General features: G+C 28.2%; 1 protein-coding gene across 3 annotated transcripts; it reads left to right on the forward strand.

The window, feature by feature from the left end:
• Positions 1 to 469: 469 nt before the first annotated feature.
• Positions 470 to 4,082, forward strand: LOC114129882 (centrosome-associated zinc finger protein CP190). 3 transcript variants are annotated; one of them, XM_027994734.2, is made up of 3 exons: positions 470 to 821; positions 1,217 to 1,332; positions 2,133 to 4,082. In XM_027994734.2, the coding sequence occupies exon 3, from the start codon at positions 2,150 to 2,152 to the stop codon at positions 3,956 to 3,958; it is 1,809 nt and encodes a 602-aa protein (XP_027850535.2). In that variant the 5' UTR covers positions 470 to 821; positions 1,217 to 1,332; positions 2,133 to 2,149; the 3' UTR covers positions 3,959 to 4,082. The 3 variants fall into 3 exon arrangements, with proteins under 3 accessions (XP_027850535.2, XP_027850538.2, XP_027850537.2); XM_027994737.2 differs by lacking the exon at positions 470 to 821 and adding an exon at positions 848 to 1,153; XM_027994736.2 differs by lacking the exon at positions 470 to 821 and having other exon boundaries at positions 848 to 1,332.
• The last annotated feature ends 13,981 nt before the right edge of the window (positions 4,083 to 18,063 follow it).

Consider the following 18,063-nt stretch of genomic DNA (forward strand, 5'->3'; position numbering starts at 1 on the left):
ATTATATGCATCTATTATAAAAAATTACATGTCGAATTACGAGTTCAATTTTTAATTTTAACCGGTAAGTCGTTACTATTTACATAGTACCTGGTTATTCAATTTGTAACTTGTAGGTACGTAACTATCGATACGTGTTGTACACTAGTACACAGTAGCACTGTACTACTGCTACTACTACTACTGTAGGTACTTATCTAAATAAGTATCGCAATTATTTTGGTGGCTGAACTTGTGCGACGGTGTTGCATCAAACGACAATTTATTATTAATACAACAAATCGTTCATAGCACATTTTCAACACATAATTCCGGCAAATAAAATAATTTATTCGCCATTTAGTTACGACTTACGCGTTCGTTAAACGCCGTATCGAACCGTACGAATCGTTCGACCGTCGGAGGTATCAGCGCTCGGACGCGGTCGACGACGATAACGAACCTCGGCGGCGCCGCGGCGGAACCGTACGTAACGATCAGCCGTGTGGTAGCACTGCGGTCGCGAGTAAACGTCCGCTTCGCGTCGTCGTCGTCGTCACCGCCGCCGCCGTTGTCATCGGCAGGTGGCGCGTCGTAAGCGCGTCCGGAGCGTATCTCAATGGCCGCAGCGATCGTTCGTTCACCGCAATAGCCGCCGTCGAGCGATCCGTTTTTTTTCCCGGTTTCCTTTACGTCGTCGATCCGTCGTCACGCAGATCTCACTGTGTCGTGTGTCCGTTCCGACTTCAGGCCACAAACGCCGAACACTGACGGCCCGCACGATTCGGACACGTCTCGTCGCTCAACGACACACGCACCGGAACGCCCAGCACTATCTCGTGGTAAGCGATCGTTGTCGACTCGTCGGCCGGTCTGCCGCCTGTTTGCTGCAGCCGTCGCATTCTGTTCGACTAATGTAATAATAACGATTCCGTAAAAATGTCGTCGCCGTCGTTAGTTTTTACGCACGCCGCTCTGTACGCACAGGAATACGACGACGACGACGGCGGCGGAGGCGACGTGCCACCGATAACGGCAAAGTCGTCGACGCACGACAATAATGATTTACCTGTCGGCGTGCTCCGGCGGCCGGTGTGACGGCCGTCGACGAGACGACGAACGGAGACGATGGCGGTTTTGTCGTCGCACCGGTCGGACGGACCGTCTCGACTCGGTTCGTCGTCTCGACTGCCGATGATGACCATCACGTACTCATCATCTCTGTCGTGTTTTACAGATCGCCACTGAACGAGGCCCAGTCCGGACAACTCTAGACGGTCGGACCCAGGTGCAAGAGGCTGTCTCCAGACAGACGTTTTGAACTACGAGCCGTGTAACGTCCTATTGTTGTAGGTGAGTTAAAAGTACCTATCGCTTATTAAAGTCTGCTCACTATTTGGGCACCTGTTTTATTGATTGATATCAGAATGTTGTTTGCTTATATATTTTCAAACTGCACAATATTTGTTTAAGATAGGTAGATATGTATGATTTTTGTGGGTGTAGGTCTCTTACGTGTTGTATATCCACATCATATCAAAAACAATTATGTCACTATGATAGGAAGTTTAAATGGTTTATAGAATTTCCTATTAATATTTTTAAAAAGATTTTTAACAGTTTAAAAATTTAACTTTTTTCATATTCTTATTTATCTGATTGTATTTATTTATATTAATTTATATTATAATTTAAAAATAAATCGATTAATTTAAATTTACGTTCACGTTATATGACATGGAAAATTGTGTTTGGTTATAGTGTTGATAACAATTTCAAAAATATAAATATTTAACATCTATATGATAAGAAGAGTGTCAAACACTAGTTTTGATATTATGTGAATATCTAAACAAAACATTGGTACCTATATTTTATTAATCGTTTTAATAGTAATTGTGTGATAATATTTCAAATTATTTAATCATCTAATCAATTGCTTCAATATTCTAATTTGAAATCTGTCTTAACAATTATTTTGTTTTTGTTATATCTACCTACTTATTAATACAAATTTTATGGTATAAATATGTGATTAAAGTATAGGTTGGATTGTATAAATCTAAAATATTGTATTTGTCTCTAAAAGTATATAGATATACATTTTATACTTTCAAAATTATTGATTCTAACAAATAATATTTAATTTTTAGATTGTTTGTTAGCAACAATGTCGGTTCCTAGTCAGTTAAAAATTGACAACTGGGGTAATTTCTTTATGCAGCGCCTCAACAACTTGGCCAAAAAAGATGAATACTGCGACTATACCATTCGTTCAACGACAAATGAATCTTTTAAAGTCCATAGAGTTGTTTTAAATACGTGTTCAGACTATTTTGTTTCTCATCCAAGTACTGACAAAACAATGACTATGCCTGCACATCTTGACTTTGATGCAGTAAAGAGTGTTATCATGTTTATGTATACCGGACAACTTCATTTTACCGAAGACAGTCGTATAAGTTTAATTGAAGTAGCTGACATGTTACAGGTGACTGTGTTACTTAAGCTTCTAGAGTCACAGTCAGGAGTACAGAAATTTACTCCAAAGTATCACTCTCCACAAGCTTCATCATCAAGAACTCATTCAGCAATTGCGCTAAATCAGTATAGACCTGCAAAGAAACCAACTACTCAAAATAATTCTACTTTTAGATCACCACCAGAACATACACCCGCATCTACTTTTATAAATACAATGAAAGTGAAAGATGTTTTGAGTGAAAATAAACCAATGCGATTTGAATGTGATGCTGATGATGTACCCGAGTTTATAGAAAACACTTTTGAATTACCCAAGTATGATAGTGCACCTTTAATTAAACAAGAAAACAGTGATAGTGCAAAAGCAATGCTCAAAAGAGCTTCCAATGGAGAATTGATTGATAAGAGCTTAGACAAGGGTTATAAAACACAAGTCATTAAATGTGAGGCCCAAAGTGTAGCTGGTTCTTCACCAGCTAGCAAAAAATTGAAAATTGTCAGTGATACAGACCCAGAGAACACTAATAGCAAAGTTGTGCAAGAAATTTTAAAGAAATACCCACATTTATTGCAAAGTAAAGGTAACATTAAATTAAAAATTATGTCTAGTACTAATCAAAGCCAGTTTGAAAGTATAATTATCAATACACCTAATTCAGTCGAAAAAATTTTACCTGCTGGCAGTGGTCTTAAAAAACCAATTACCACTCACAAAGTCAAGCCAGATATCATGAATTTAACTGGTCCTTGGTCTTGTAATCTTTGTGGAACTGACACCAATCCATTGAAATTAGATTCTTATTTTATATTCAGAAGACATTTGGTAGAAAAACATAATGAAAAAGAGGACACTAGAGTTTGCGAACACTGTGGACACTTTTCTGTACGCAAAAGCCTACAAATACATCACATGTACACAAAACACAAAATCCAACCGCCTGCAGATTATAAGTTTCCTCAGTGTGATGATTGTGGATTTGTTGCTACAACCGAAGTTCATCTAAAACGACATAAGAGTTTGGAAAAATGTGGCACTAAAGCACAAACGAAAACAGAATATGGAAATTATACATGCACTGAGTGTGACAGAACGTTCCGTTCAAGTTTGATGCTTAAAGGACATTTGAGAAATTTCCATAAGGTTGATGAAAATCCCCCGTCAACTTCATCGACCAAAGAGTTATTGATTTCTGTTATTGATAATATACCACCTGGAGCCAAAGTTTTAGCAGAAAATAATATTATTAATGAAACAGATGATCTTGTAAAAGGTGAAGTAATTTATAGTGAAGATACTACAGAAGTAGAAACTATCACTTTGGAAGATGCTGAACAAGTACTTGAAGAAAATGAAGACAATTGTAAATCCACCACTGTACCAGCTGACATCACGGAAGAGTGGGACGATTTTGATGATGCAGATACAAACAAAAATGAAGAATCTGACAAAGAAGATAACAGAGATGCTAAACCTTGTAGAATAGAATTGGAGTGAGTCAAAAATAACACTATATTATAAGAGAAATATTGAGAATATTGTTTTACTCTAATAACATTTTGTATTTGTTTTCGCCTAATAATATATTTGAAATATATGTTTATATTTTTCTTTAAGCTAATTAAGCTAATAAAAAATAATAATTGAATATTAAATTGGTTCTAAAGCTTAAAAAAGATCAAAGAACTGTTTATTTACATATTGTAAGTAACTATTATTTACCATTTAAACTTTATTATGAAATTAAAAATATTAATTTATAAGACACCTTTATTATAGTGGATGATAATATTAGTTTTTAGCCAGTGATTTTAATATTAGCCATTTTAATAATGTTGAACAATTATTCCATTACCATATTGGATAATATGTTTATATTGTGTAATACATTATATTAATGCATTTGACACAGTCTTTATGAAATGGTATGGCACAGCATTAAATTCATTTTCAATAAATCGTAAGTTTAAAGGTATCAAAAAATGTGATATTTTTATATTTATAGTAGCTAAGTGCTGCTTACTTACATTATTATATTAATTTAGTTAATTATACAATAAATTTAATTGTATATCAATTATTAAAAATTAATTATTCATCAAAATTAAAATTTATGACAATTTAAAAAAAAAATATGTATCAATAAATATCACTTATTTTTCTGAGTGTACAATACGTTAAATATTAAATAAATTACTGTTATGTATTATGTTTAATTTAATTAAAAAATAAATTTATTAGGTATTTTGGTTAACAGAGTATAAAAAAGTGTAACATTAAAGAATTTAATATAAGTTAATTTCTTGATCATAATTTAATTTATTCTATATTTCAAGATGTTTTTTTTCATCTAGTCAAATTATTATAGTCAAATAACTAAGAATTAGATTTTAAATAACAATATAATATTTTTAAGTACTCGTGTAGTGATGTATTGTGTATTTATGTATTTTTTTTAGTACAAAAATTGTTAATATCCCATAATTAAAAGATCAGTCAAACCATAAAAGCTAATATTGGTAAATTTGTTCTATAATGCTATAGAGTACAATCCAGAGTATGATCTAGTCAAATGTTTGAGAATTTATGTGACATTAGATGGATTCAGGTGTAAAGCGATAACATTATTAAAATCCAATGTCTAGTTTTTGCCACTAATCATGTAAGTATTAGGAGAAAAACTTATTCGTGGACTTTGGTACATGTATACTGTATGTTGTAAACTAGTACTTACCTCTATATTAGACTATTATAATTATTTATAACTTAAGGTTATAGTAATTATTACTTTTTTTTAAGTAATGTTTCGTTTTGGTTTTTTTTTTTAAATTATCAAAAATATGAATAGTATTTTATCGTGCTAGTTCGTGGTATATGAGTGTTTTAAGCAAGGGTTTTTACTATGGATAAATAGGTCAACTCCAACACCCTTCATACACAATGTTATGTACAAAATATATATTTATTTTTTTTAAATAACAAAATAAAATATAATATAACAAAAAGAGTGGTCAAGTGAGTAATGCTTCGCTAAATCTGCTGTATAGTAGGTCACTGTAATGGATGTATAAAATATTGAATCCAATGATAGATTTACGAATTACGAAAAACGATTCTGAACGGAGATAATTTATCAGCCGAGGATAAATTTCCAGTGGTTGGTGAAAAAGGTGGTTTATGTTTTAATGGCCTGAATACACCAACATTTAAGTTCTTTTATAATTATTGTAAGCTAAACTTATGGAAAATCTTGTATTAAATTTTCAACTCTTTATCAATTATACAAACATTTTTATGAATTATACTTACAAAATAATTTGCCCAATATTCATGATTTTGACGAACTTTTGTCATTATTTGAATTTCAAATGTTGATAAAAAAAAATTGTGCCTATGTATTTTTATCATTTTTTAATCAATATAAGAATAACTTATGAGGAACTTAATATTAAATTTTTAAGTATTTTGATTTGGCCAAAAAAATTTAAAGTATAAATAGCTCAAAAAAGTCAAAATATTTTGAAAATTAAATATGTAAAGAAAATGCCAATCTAAATAACTGGTGAAATTTTCAAGTATCTACAACTTATACTTTTTGAATAATAAGTAATAACAAACATTTAAAACCGTTTGAGGATGAATCGTTATCGTTAAGCTATTTCGTTAAAATTAATTCAAACGCTTATAAAAAAATTGTGAATTACGATTTTTGATTTCTTTTTAACTACAATGAGAACAAGTCTTGGAACTTTGTATTAAATTTTCAAGTTTTTTGGCCATCCAACATTTTTTTATCGACACCTCAAAAAAAAATTATCAGTAAAAATCGAAAATTTCAGTGGTCTATAAATAGCTCAAAAAAAGTCAAAATATTTTGAAAATTTAACTGTATATTATAGATAACACTAATATAAACATAAGGTGAAAATTTCAAGATTTTTTTTGAGTTACAATCACATAAAATAATTGATTTGGTCGAAAACTGGTTTTGCTTAAAAATTCACGTTTTACCGTCTCTTTTTTTTTGTTTTTCTCGATTTTTTTGAAAACTGTTGGAAATTGTTTACTTTTGACCTCTATAGTATAATGCACCAAGGATATTCACTTAACCAAGGGAAACCACCCCTGAAGTTTGAAATTGAAGTATTATTTCAACTAGTTATGCTGACACAAACATAAAAACAAAAAACACATATCATTGTAGAATTAATACATTCATTACTCCGTTCAGAACCTGCAAATATTTAAAATTCATACGTAGGTAACATTTATTTTTATAAGCATTTGAAGTTGAATTTTGATGAAATTTGTCTAATTTACAACAATTAGAAAAATGTTTATAGTTTAAGATTTACAAAATATACTATTTTTTTCAACTGAGCTGAAAATTGAATATAAAGTTTCTCACACTAAAACCAAAAAATCTAAAAAAATAAATAAACATAATGTTTTAGACATTCTGATTACACATTATTTGGACGAAATCGTATGTTTAAACTATGAATACCTAACGATATTTTATTTAAAAACATTATTCGTGTAAACATAAGATTACTGCTTTTATTATTATATTTTATACAGGTACACAATAACACTTTTAAATGTAATGTTTTCGACAAAAATTAAATCAACATATAGATACTGTATTTTGAATATTAAAATAAATACTAATTTATATTTAGGTTCATAGACCGTATCTGATTCAATTTTTACCAGAAAACCACCTTCTAAATTGAAACTTAAAGCATTTTTAAAGTATGATGATAGATAGAAAAAAACACATCATCATAGGTGCTATAATATAAGTGCTAATATTTATCCTACATTTTCGGATTAGTTATATGTTATTAATTTTTAATATAATACGTATATTATCCGTTTCATTGGTACCTATGTACAATTTGTTTTTATTGTTTATAATAATATAATATATATTTTCATGCAGTTAGCAGTTACCTAAAAATACTTGAGTTATTATGGCCAGACATTATTATTAATTACATGAGTAAATCAAATGTAAATGTAATTTTTAACAAGTTTAGAAGATAGATAATAGGATGACCATATACCATATACGTAGTTCACAGACAAAAATTGGTAATTAGTAGAATGGCTGCATTTTAGTTAATATTTTTGCGTTCCAAAAGACTATATTTTTCAGGTGGTACATTCGACCGGTAATTATTTGCATTCCGTTTTGGGGCCGTCATAAGTCGGCTATACTTATTATGTTGTTGATATTATCATGTCACTGTAATCGATATATAAACTGCACAAAATATACATGTACATGTTATTGTTGTTAGATTCGATAAGATTATAAAATATAGAAATTACGAGGATAATTAATACGATTTTGTACTTTACTTATATTATATTTTAATTTTACAATAATTGTTCAGTACTATTCATCGTGTTAAACTAAAAATATCGTTTCTGTGCTACTCGTAAAGTTCACGAAAATTAACGAAATACTTAGTTCTAAATTGTGTTTTAAGTTTTGATACCAATTCATAGATGTCTTAAAATCATTACAAGTTAATACATATTATGTCTTAATTAATTACATAATACCAAAAATAAAAATAACAAAAAATATTTATAAATAGAATATTAAAAAAAAACAAATTGAAAGCTTAAAAAAAAGATATGACACCATTAATTTTCATAAAAAAGTTTCTTTTAAATTTCAACAAATATAAAGTTCTAAATACATAGATATTTAAATTATAATTATAAATTATTTAATATCAATTGTTAAAAATGTTAATACATACCAAATATACATATTATAAATGTGTTTTTAATTATTATTTTTTTTTCATTAATATTTCGATTATTTCTAATATGTAGGTATCAATTGTAAAATATTAGTAAAAAAATAAATAACTTGATAACATTGATTAATTTACAAAAAATACAAAATGATTGGTAATTTAATATGTATTGATTTTCAGAAAGAAATTAGGTTACAAAAAAGGTATACTGAGACTCAAGTAGGCTATGACTTGTTTTTACTTTTTTGATCTGGACGCAACTTATCTGTTAAATAAAATCTGGGACGCAAATAATATGCAATCAGCGGAATTGATAAGTTGTTTTTAGACTACAATACTCATGTAGTATTGTAGTCAATACTGACGAAATCGATACGTTCCTATACTAGTATAATAGTACATATACCATATATCAAATGCTACAGTTATAATGTAATTGAACTAAATTAAAAAATAATAATAAATATAACACTGTTATTTGTATGATTGGCCGTTATTCAGTCAAATAGATTTTAAATATCTATGCAAAACATTGTTATTTTTTAAGTAATAATATAATGCTTGTAATATTATTTATATTATAGATAGTGATAATAAGTTACTTTTCCAATTTTGAAATTATACCTATTATCATTTTTCGTTTCCTATTAATTTGATTTTATGAGTCAATAGTATTAAGTATTCTATTAAAAATTCGATTACAGTGCAGGTTTAGCAAGTAGTCCTTGGTTTGAATATTATTTCGACGACACGTCAAAAATGCTTAATTCAAAAACTTAAACACTCATAAAAATCCTCTTCAGTCGAATAGTAGTTTCAAAATAAATACCTAAAGGCGTTATATAGGAAGTTTTCAAGCACTGAATGGGATATTATATATCATTATAACCTATATATATATATATTAATACCCTAAGGAGAGACACGGCTGCAGTGAACTCTCTTGAAAGCGCTTAAAGAAATTACAAAATTATACCGAAAGATAAAGTATAGCTTAACGTTTAACGCTAACAGGATTTATGAGAATATATTGATTTATCATACATAAATATTTTTCAAGAAATAGTACGAACAATTTTTTTTTTTATCAATTACTTATTTAATATCATTAATATGTATTGTAATAAAACAAATATAGACAATATCCATTTATTGCTAACCTATTTATCAGTATCGGTAAAAAATGGTTTTGTAATGTGGAGGGATGAGACTAACCTAACGTAACGTGTTAGTCGATCATTAAAAATGTAATTTAAGGGTATAGATCAATTAAATAATTAAAAATATAAACTAAAAAGTCAATTAATAGGTATAGGTATAACAATTGTACCTAAATTAGTAAATAAGTTTTTTCTTTTATTTACCAGTTCATCTATGTAATAGTTTACTTGGGTTATATTATTTATATTACATGATGAACACTGAACAGTTTTAGCCAAGTCATTGAGATAGTTCTAAAATAACATAATAACTAATAGCTAAACAATTTATAAATATTAACATCTTAAACATACTTTGGATTTAACTATAAAAGAAAAAATATATAAGAACAATATCTTGAAAAGAATATCAAGAAAAAATGTTAGTTAATGATTACACGAAGATAGTGATTTATTGTTTAGGATATTCTATTTTCATTTAGGTTTTTAATAGCATAAATTTTCGATGATTTTCCTCTAAATAAAATGACAAAACCAAACGAAAAAAATATTATTTTCTACGTTAAAAGAATTTTTTAGAGTCCTGATCAGTTTCTTTCACCATCACGTATTCACGTAAATGATTTAAATAATAACAATAGGTATAATATTATATTGTATTAAAGAAAAATAAATTGTATACAATATGTAATATAATTATTATTTCCTGCATGTTATGACATTAGGTCGCAACAGTGTGGTTAAATAATAAGCACAGTGCAAATTGGAACATTAATATAATTTAATATTTAAATATCGGTATATGTATTTACTGATCACTGACTGTAATACCTATTTGACAGTTAACCACAAGTCGTCGTAAAACCAAGGTTACGCCGAGAGACTACGGATGATCGAATACGATCTATATATAATATATAATATTATATTATTACATATTATTGTGTTATATTTCCGCATAAAATTTAATAATTCTATGAATTTGGATTATTATGATTATGTATTACTTTAAACAGACTTCTTACAAAAGTTTTTTTTTTCGTGGTTCGTGTGGTCGTCATACAATATTATTATCTGCATATACAACACCTGTATAATAAGGCCTCCACAGTGTAATTATAATAATATTATGTGATGTACCTACCTCATTCGGCTTGAAAATTTAAAATTTTGATGTATTTGTTTTAAAATGATGCATGTTTTTGTACGTTTGTCTTTGTCCTTTAAGAGCAATGAAAAAAATACAATTTTAAACTACGAGGGTGGTATTTGATAGCAAGTAGGATATAATAATATTGGTATAATACTTTGAGTGAGTCTAGAGTGATTTTTGTCGAGTTGTTATACTTGTAGTATAATTATTCAAAAATGTTTATTGTAGGAATTCGAAACATTTCACTAGTACCTACCTACTATTAGTTTATCAATTTCTATGTGTGCATATTAACGGTATAAATAATATAATATTATATTATTATAGTATAATGTTAACTGCCTTCTATAATACAGCAGAGCTACTCTCCTCGTTTTAATTTTCATTATTAATTTTATTCGTTATTATTGTATCATCATTTTTTATTATACCCAATAGTTGTGATGACATACAATGTGCGTATATAGACATTTGTTTCAAAAACTTTTATGACTTTTTCCAAATTTATTTCCGATCATGCACGGTTGGTTTTATATCGTTTCCATCGAATATAATATAATCTATCACTACAGTAAGCAAAATGTCCGTTATGGGGTCGTGGGGAAGGGGCAAAAAGCAATTTATAAAAGTCTTTTTCTGAGCTACAACGACGGCGGCACGTGTGACATTTGCATAGCAGTGTCATTGCTATTGAAAAAAAAAATCAAATGAATTTTGTACAAAAATGCCCGAATATTAAAATGATAGAAAATTACGCGGAAAAAATATGTAAACAATCACCTATTGAATCCTAAATCAAATCAGACTTTTCCTGCGGTACATATGAATTTAAATCATATACTCGCATTTCCTAGAAACAAAAATATATTGCTATTTAAATAAGCCTCAGTTATTTTATATTTTATCCGATTTTGTCGTGACTTTGCAAAGATGTCGCAAATTCATAGCAATTTGCAGTTATTTTTTTAAAGTAGATGTATGTATATTTATGTGAAATAATTATTTTAAATGACAGGTTTAATTAAGTGCCGATTTTCGATACTGCAATCATTAATATATCTTTTCTATTGCTAAATAATAATTATTTATTAAACCACTTTAAGAATTAAGATTTGAGTATATTATAGAATATAGATAGATATACATATTTACAATCCAAATAATTGTTATAATGCATTATTAGCAGGTACAACTGTACAAGTAATAACTAATAGTAATAATAGAATAACAAAAGTTTTATTCATAATACATTGCGTATTGTAAATTATTTGAAAATTATTTTTTTTTCATTTTTTGGCAAAAAAATTAAAAATTAAATATGCCACTGCAAGTGTCAATAATGTCTATACTACGGAATCTCAGAAATTAATAAAGGTCAGTTAACTATGTATTGAATACATAGTCCTATAAATAGCGTTCATGTATTATTTTTCATTATTATTGTGCACATAGGAATAATTTTGTTAAAAAATATCAATTAGTGTTTTGTAATCTTTGACAATAATAATTTCAATTACGTATAAGTACAGCATTTATTATGTAAACACTATTGGCTAATTGGAGGCTATATTTTAATCAGACACGTATTTCATTATTTAATTCGTTTGGTATGCAAATAAAATAATGTATTAAAATGCCGTCTATGAGTTTTACCTATATAGGTTATTTTTTACTGCGCGTGAAACGTGCGTAAAAAATTTAATTCAGTGTTATTATATTATTAACATGTGAAACAAAGTCATGTTATGTATTATTAATTATTATATTATAATAAATAATGATATGATGTAACGGTCCTCAATTTTTACTTAAAGGAATTTTAAATCGGTCTGTTGTTTGAACGAATGTGAACAAGTACACATTTATTATAACTTATAATATATTGGGTGATTCACTATCATGTTTGGTCTATTTTTCTTCTTCAATTATTTCAAATTTTATTTTCGGAATTTTTAACTATACCTCCTTTAAGACCTTTTTTACTCCTTTTATTACAATGATTCGAGTATGTTCAATAATATTACATAGATTTTATATTTTTGTAAATCAATTTTAATGGGCTGTTATTATTGGACGTTTAAACATTTTAATAACTAAAATAATATTCGTTTGAATTTTGAATAAGTAAATAAACATTCAAAAATTGAATGAATATCAATATTTTAAATATGTATCTACTAAAAAATAAATTTTATTTAAATAAATTTATTTTATTTATTTAAAAAACAAAAATTTATACCAATAAAAAACACTATAAGAAGTATACTTAAGAATTGTGAACACATTAGAAAAAAATTTCAAAGTGTGTTTAAAAATTCCATTAATCAGAGTTCGAATAAATTCATTATCAAAGGAAATTATATATGAACCGAATAGCTCAATATAAAATAGATCAAGCTATCATCTTGTAGGCATATATTATTATACTGTGCATACATATCGAAGTGCGTGGGTACCGGCTATATCTATACATACACTTTCACCGCGAATTGTGGTTTATCCTGATCGGAAATTCGCGTGTAGGTAGAACGTGTAGACGAACATCACACGAATATTTGAAGTCCGCACACACTATATGTACCTAGTCCCTTTTTAACCGATAATTTGCCCGAGTAAACAATCCTAATAAAATAACTACCCGACGAAATCTTCTCGGGCGGTCCTCTCAGTCATATCAATCTGTACGTCGAGGCTTTTTAGGCATAAATATTTGTATAATATAGGGCGTTGAGTAAACTCGCCATGTCGGGCCACCTGCAACATCGATTTAACCCTTCAGAAGAGAAGAAAAATTCCCGACCGAAACGTTTCCTGTCACGTTTTCGTTTCGAGTTACGCCTTTGATATTCCTAGTATACCTATATACTTTGCTGATCGTAACTGCGCTTTGTTCTCGTACCGTTTACTAGCCATCTATAATACTATAATATATTTCGAACAGCGCGTAGCGTAGAAAACGGACGAAACAAAAAACACCATTTTCGTAAAATCGTTAAATGGATATACAGCTGGCTATCATATTGTTGCAGCCCACTTGTGAGCAACTGTAAGCGTCGCTGAATCGAGATATAGTCAGTTGAAATAGATTAATAAAAATATTTCAAAGTGTATTTTATTTGAAAATATTTCAAAGTACCTGACAATCAAAGTTATTTTAAGTGTTTACGAGTGAACATATTTCTAAGTTCTAGAGATAAAATTACCATACTGACCGGCGGCGTAAAGGTGCTCGCTCTAACTCTGGAAAATCACGTCTGCAGGCAAATGCCTATCTGGGACCCACTTTATTATATGTTCAGTGATTATAGGCCTATTGTTTCCCACGTTATAACTATTTTAATTAAATTCGTGTGCGGGTGTTGTCTATTTGTTTTCCATGCTATATAATATGTGATTTTACCCTTCATTTTTTAATTTTAATGTTTCCGAATCGTACTTGATTATTATCTATTTTAATTAACATGTCCATAAATCCTACGGCGCAGTACCTATACATGTATTATGTTTAATATATTAGATAACAGAGCACGTAGCAATACATGTTATATAATATTATACGCGATTGATAATGTTAGACCGGATGATAACTTTTTGTCACATGTAGCGTTAAATCGAGAATACAATCGATGGCTGACATAATACGAATCTTTATTTGTTTTTAGTTTAGTTCAATACCGTAGAATACTTTAACGGTATATCGAACGAAGTTAACTCAAAAGTCAAAATAAACAGTCATTTTAAGATACAACGAAATTATATTCACGCAACACTATTGATTTTGTTGTTGTATAGTTGATATTTTTATGTTCACTACGTTAATTTCCGGTTTTCACATCACGGTGAATCTGTAACAACGTCCGTTATCACGATCAAAGATAAATGATATAATATATAAAATATGTCTGGACATTATTTCAGATATTGCAGGACGGTGCTGAAGCAGCTCAATAAATGTGGACCATAGGCGCCAAAAGTCCATAGCCCATAGTATAAATATTTAATAATTTATAGAAGAACACTTGCAAGCATGTTACCTGTTATATATACCTCTCTAGAAATTGAAATCATTTTTTTTTTACCGCGCTCTAAGTAAAAAATAATTTTAATAAGTCGGTACAATACATATTACATTCCTAGAGATTATATTTAACTAAAAACCTCTAAAAATGTTTATTGTACTTTTATGTCTTACTACCTCTATAACTATTCAGTAATTGACACGTAAAACCTTATCAAGAACAACAATAAAAACTAAAAACAAAATAAATAATAATTTATTATCATAATATGAAAAAAAATCGAATAATATCTAAAAAAAAAACTGTAATAAACTAATAAATGATGTTAGTAACTTGATTAACAGACGATAGTACCTATATAATATAATGTTATCAAACTTTAAATTCATCGTTTTCTACTGTGGACTTAACCTGTGTTTTGTACTGTTAACGTTCGTAATTATCACTAAAAACATAGTGTTAATAAAATTCAATTGGAAAACATTTTTTCAAAAAAAATTATTTATTATATTAGAGTTATGATAAAAAATAAATGGGATATGACGATAAAAATGTCTAATCTTTAGTGATAAAATATGATTATCGTCGCAGTTGACATTTATACAACATTCACCAAACGAATTGTAATTTGTATAACACTTATTTCACATTTAAAACGAATGGTAAACTTCTATACATAATATATAAACACGTCCCACACTCTACTCAGACCTTTGACTACTAAACTGTAACAAGCGTAGGTAGGTAGGTATTCATTTATTATATCGACTTGCTATTTGGAATTTTGATTGGATATTTGGACGTATAATATGCAGGTTAAAACGCATAGTTAATTTATTATTATATATTATCTCTACAAGTGTTTCTGACTGACAAACATGCACACTTCACAGTTACTATCGTTCAAGCACTGCATGTATGTAACATAGTGTAATATAATAAAGTATGTAATATCAAAAAAAAAAATTCTTTCGTTATACACCTATAACTTACATCAATGTAAAACTGACAATAGCGACGAACGTTATAATATAGATATATATAATTGTATAAACACACGGCCACATAGCTAGGACAACTTAATATGTCGTTGACGCTTGAAACGTGTTTTTTTTTTTTTAAAGACAATTACATTTCAATGAAATAGGATTTAAAAACATTTTTAAAATTATAGGTACTATTTTATTTTGTATGGTTAATTATTTCATCAAAATCAGTTTTATTATTTTTTTTTTTTAATTGATTTAACTGTAGTTAAAGAAAATGTCAATGGAAAAATTATCAATTTTTATTCTTTAATTTGTTAATTAGGTACCGTCTAGAATACTTCGATAGGTTTAGTGAACCTACATAGGTTTACTTTCGTATTATAGGTCATTAAAATTAATATAACATTTTCGCAAAATATATGAGATAAGTATTTATCCTAGTATTTTTTAAAAAAACATGTGTATAGAACAATATAAGATACACCATGCATTATAATATTTTTCATATTCACGATATATTATGTACCTATTATTAATCTATAAAATGTATATTATATTATGTGAATTCAATAGTTCTTATTTTTAAAGATAGATTAAACTATATATTATACTAGGGATGCAATTTCACCATGGATTGTCCTCGTATTTTTTTTTAAATTCAATTTTCTAACTATAACTATATTATAAGTTATGTTAGGCCTCATGTATTATTTATTTTTTTTATATGTTAAAAAATATTGTACCTTTTATACATTAATGCATACACCAATGTATTAAAAGTTTTAGATTCTTTAGAAAAATAAGACCTTCAAATGGATTATTTTAAATTTTTAAATTACACCAAAAACAAAAAAATAAATTATTTTTGTGGACAGGCAAGCAGTGAGTTACCTTGCAGTAAGTACATATTACACATGTATATATATTATATATATTAACTTAACCTTATAGGTAAACACAGCGTGCGCGTATTTGATGATAGTTATAAATCAGTCATAAATGTATTTACTTTATAATATAGTCGATTGCTTAGAATCTAATTCAATAGGTACCTATTTCAAATGTGTAAAAACGTATAAAATAAGTTTTATGACGTATACGATAATACTATTCGAAGAAAACGGAGTAATAAATACGTCATATTAAACAGTGCTTTGTTAAACTAACATACAATATATAATTTTATTTCTAAAACATATTTTGCATTATTTTTTATTCGGAATGTAAATAGTTTATAATCGTAGCCTATAGGGCCATAATTTCGTCTAATTATCTGCACATAAAGAAAATTTAACAGTATTTTATGTATTTCCATACACATAGGATATCTATATTCTGTAAAAATGATAGGTACATTGTTATCGAATGATTCTTAACTAATCATTTTAATTTTTTTAATCATTGTAATTTATTGTATTCATACTGTTCATAATTTAATAAGTATATTTAATTTTGAAATTTGTTATTTTAAATATATTTGTAAAAAAATTTGTATGCAATATTTCTTCTAATATTATATTAGTACCTATAATAATCTGTAATCAATCGCAGTCATTTAAATAAATAAAAAATTATCCAATTTTTATGAACCATATATATTACCTACATTTATGTTTGATTTTTCCCTCAAGCGCAATCTACAAGGTATACACATTACAGTTAAAAATACTCATTAGTCTTATTAAGGATCTATTGGTTTATAAACGTTCCATTAGTTTTAAAGTCTATGGAAAAAGAATAATGAAAAATTTATTTGAATATATAATATGTAGACATAAGACATAGAAGTAGATTGGTACATTTAGTGGGGTGACCACTTGTCCTGCTTTCTAGTACTGTGTGTGTCTCTCTCTCTAAAAAAAATGATGTGTAACACGAATTCTATCAATAAAAGCCGTGTATTATAACAAAAAAAAAAAAAACATTATTATTTAAAAATGTGATTTATTATTAATAATACTAACGGTATGACATCACAATAACGACTATATTTTCGTAGGTTAAAATAATATAATAAAAATTATTAAAGAGTAAAGACGTTATCGCCACCACCGCTGAGTCGACCTATATGTATATTATACACCTAAATACAGGTTTACAATCATTTTAATGATAGCCGATTAGTATCGACGGACGACGACGACGTACGATATGAAAAATATTTAATATATATATATATAGGTATATATTTTATATTACAGTAATTAGATTACTGCGCATTTAGTTGTACCGTCGGCTTGGCACGTGTCACACCTCGAGATACATATTATTTGTTTTCATTCCTTAGGACCTAAGGCTTAGGTGGTTGTTCAGTTTTTGAAAACCTAAACACAAGTAAACGTTTAATATTAACTTACAAATAAAATATATGTTCATAAAGCAAAGAAGTATTTCCACAGACGTTGCCTACGCGTTAAAAGTGAAAAAATACGAATTTTCAATCATGTTGACGATTTAAGTTCTTTAAACCCAAAACGGATTAATCGGCTTCCAAGAATTCTGAA

The sequence above is a fragment of the Aphis gossypii genome, chromosome 2, assembly GCF_020184175.1.
Source record: "Aphis gossypii isolate Hap1 chromosome 2, ASM2018417v2, whole genome shotgun sequence".
In the NCBI taxonomy this organism is placed as follows: Eukaryota; Metazoa; Arthropoda; class Insecta; order Hemiptera; family Aphididae; genus Aphis; species Aphis gossypii.

Bases quoted from the DNA above. Each gene is read 5' to 3' on its own strand.
- LOC114129882 (XM_027994734.2), top strand. From the start codon at position 2,150: ATGTCGGTTCCTAGTCAGTTAAAAATTGACAACTGGGGTAATTTCTTT.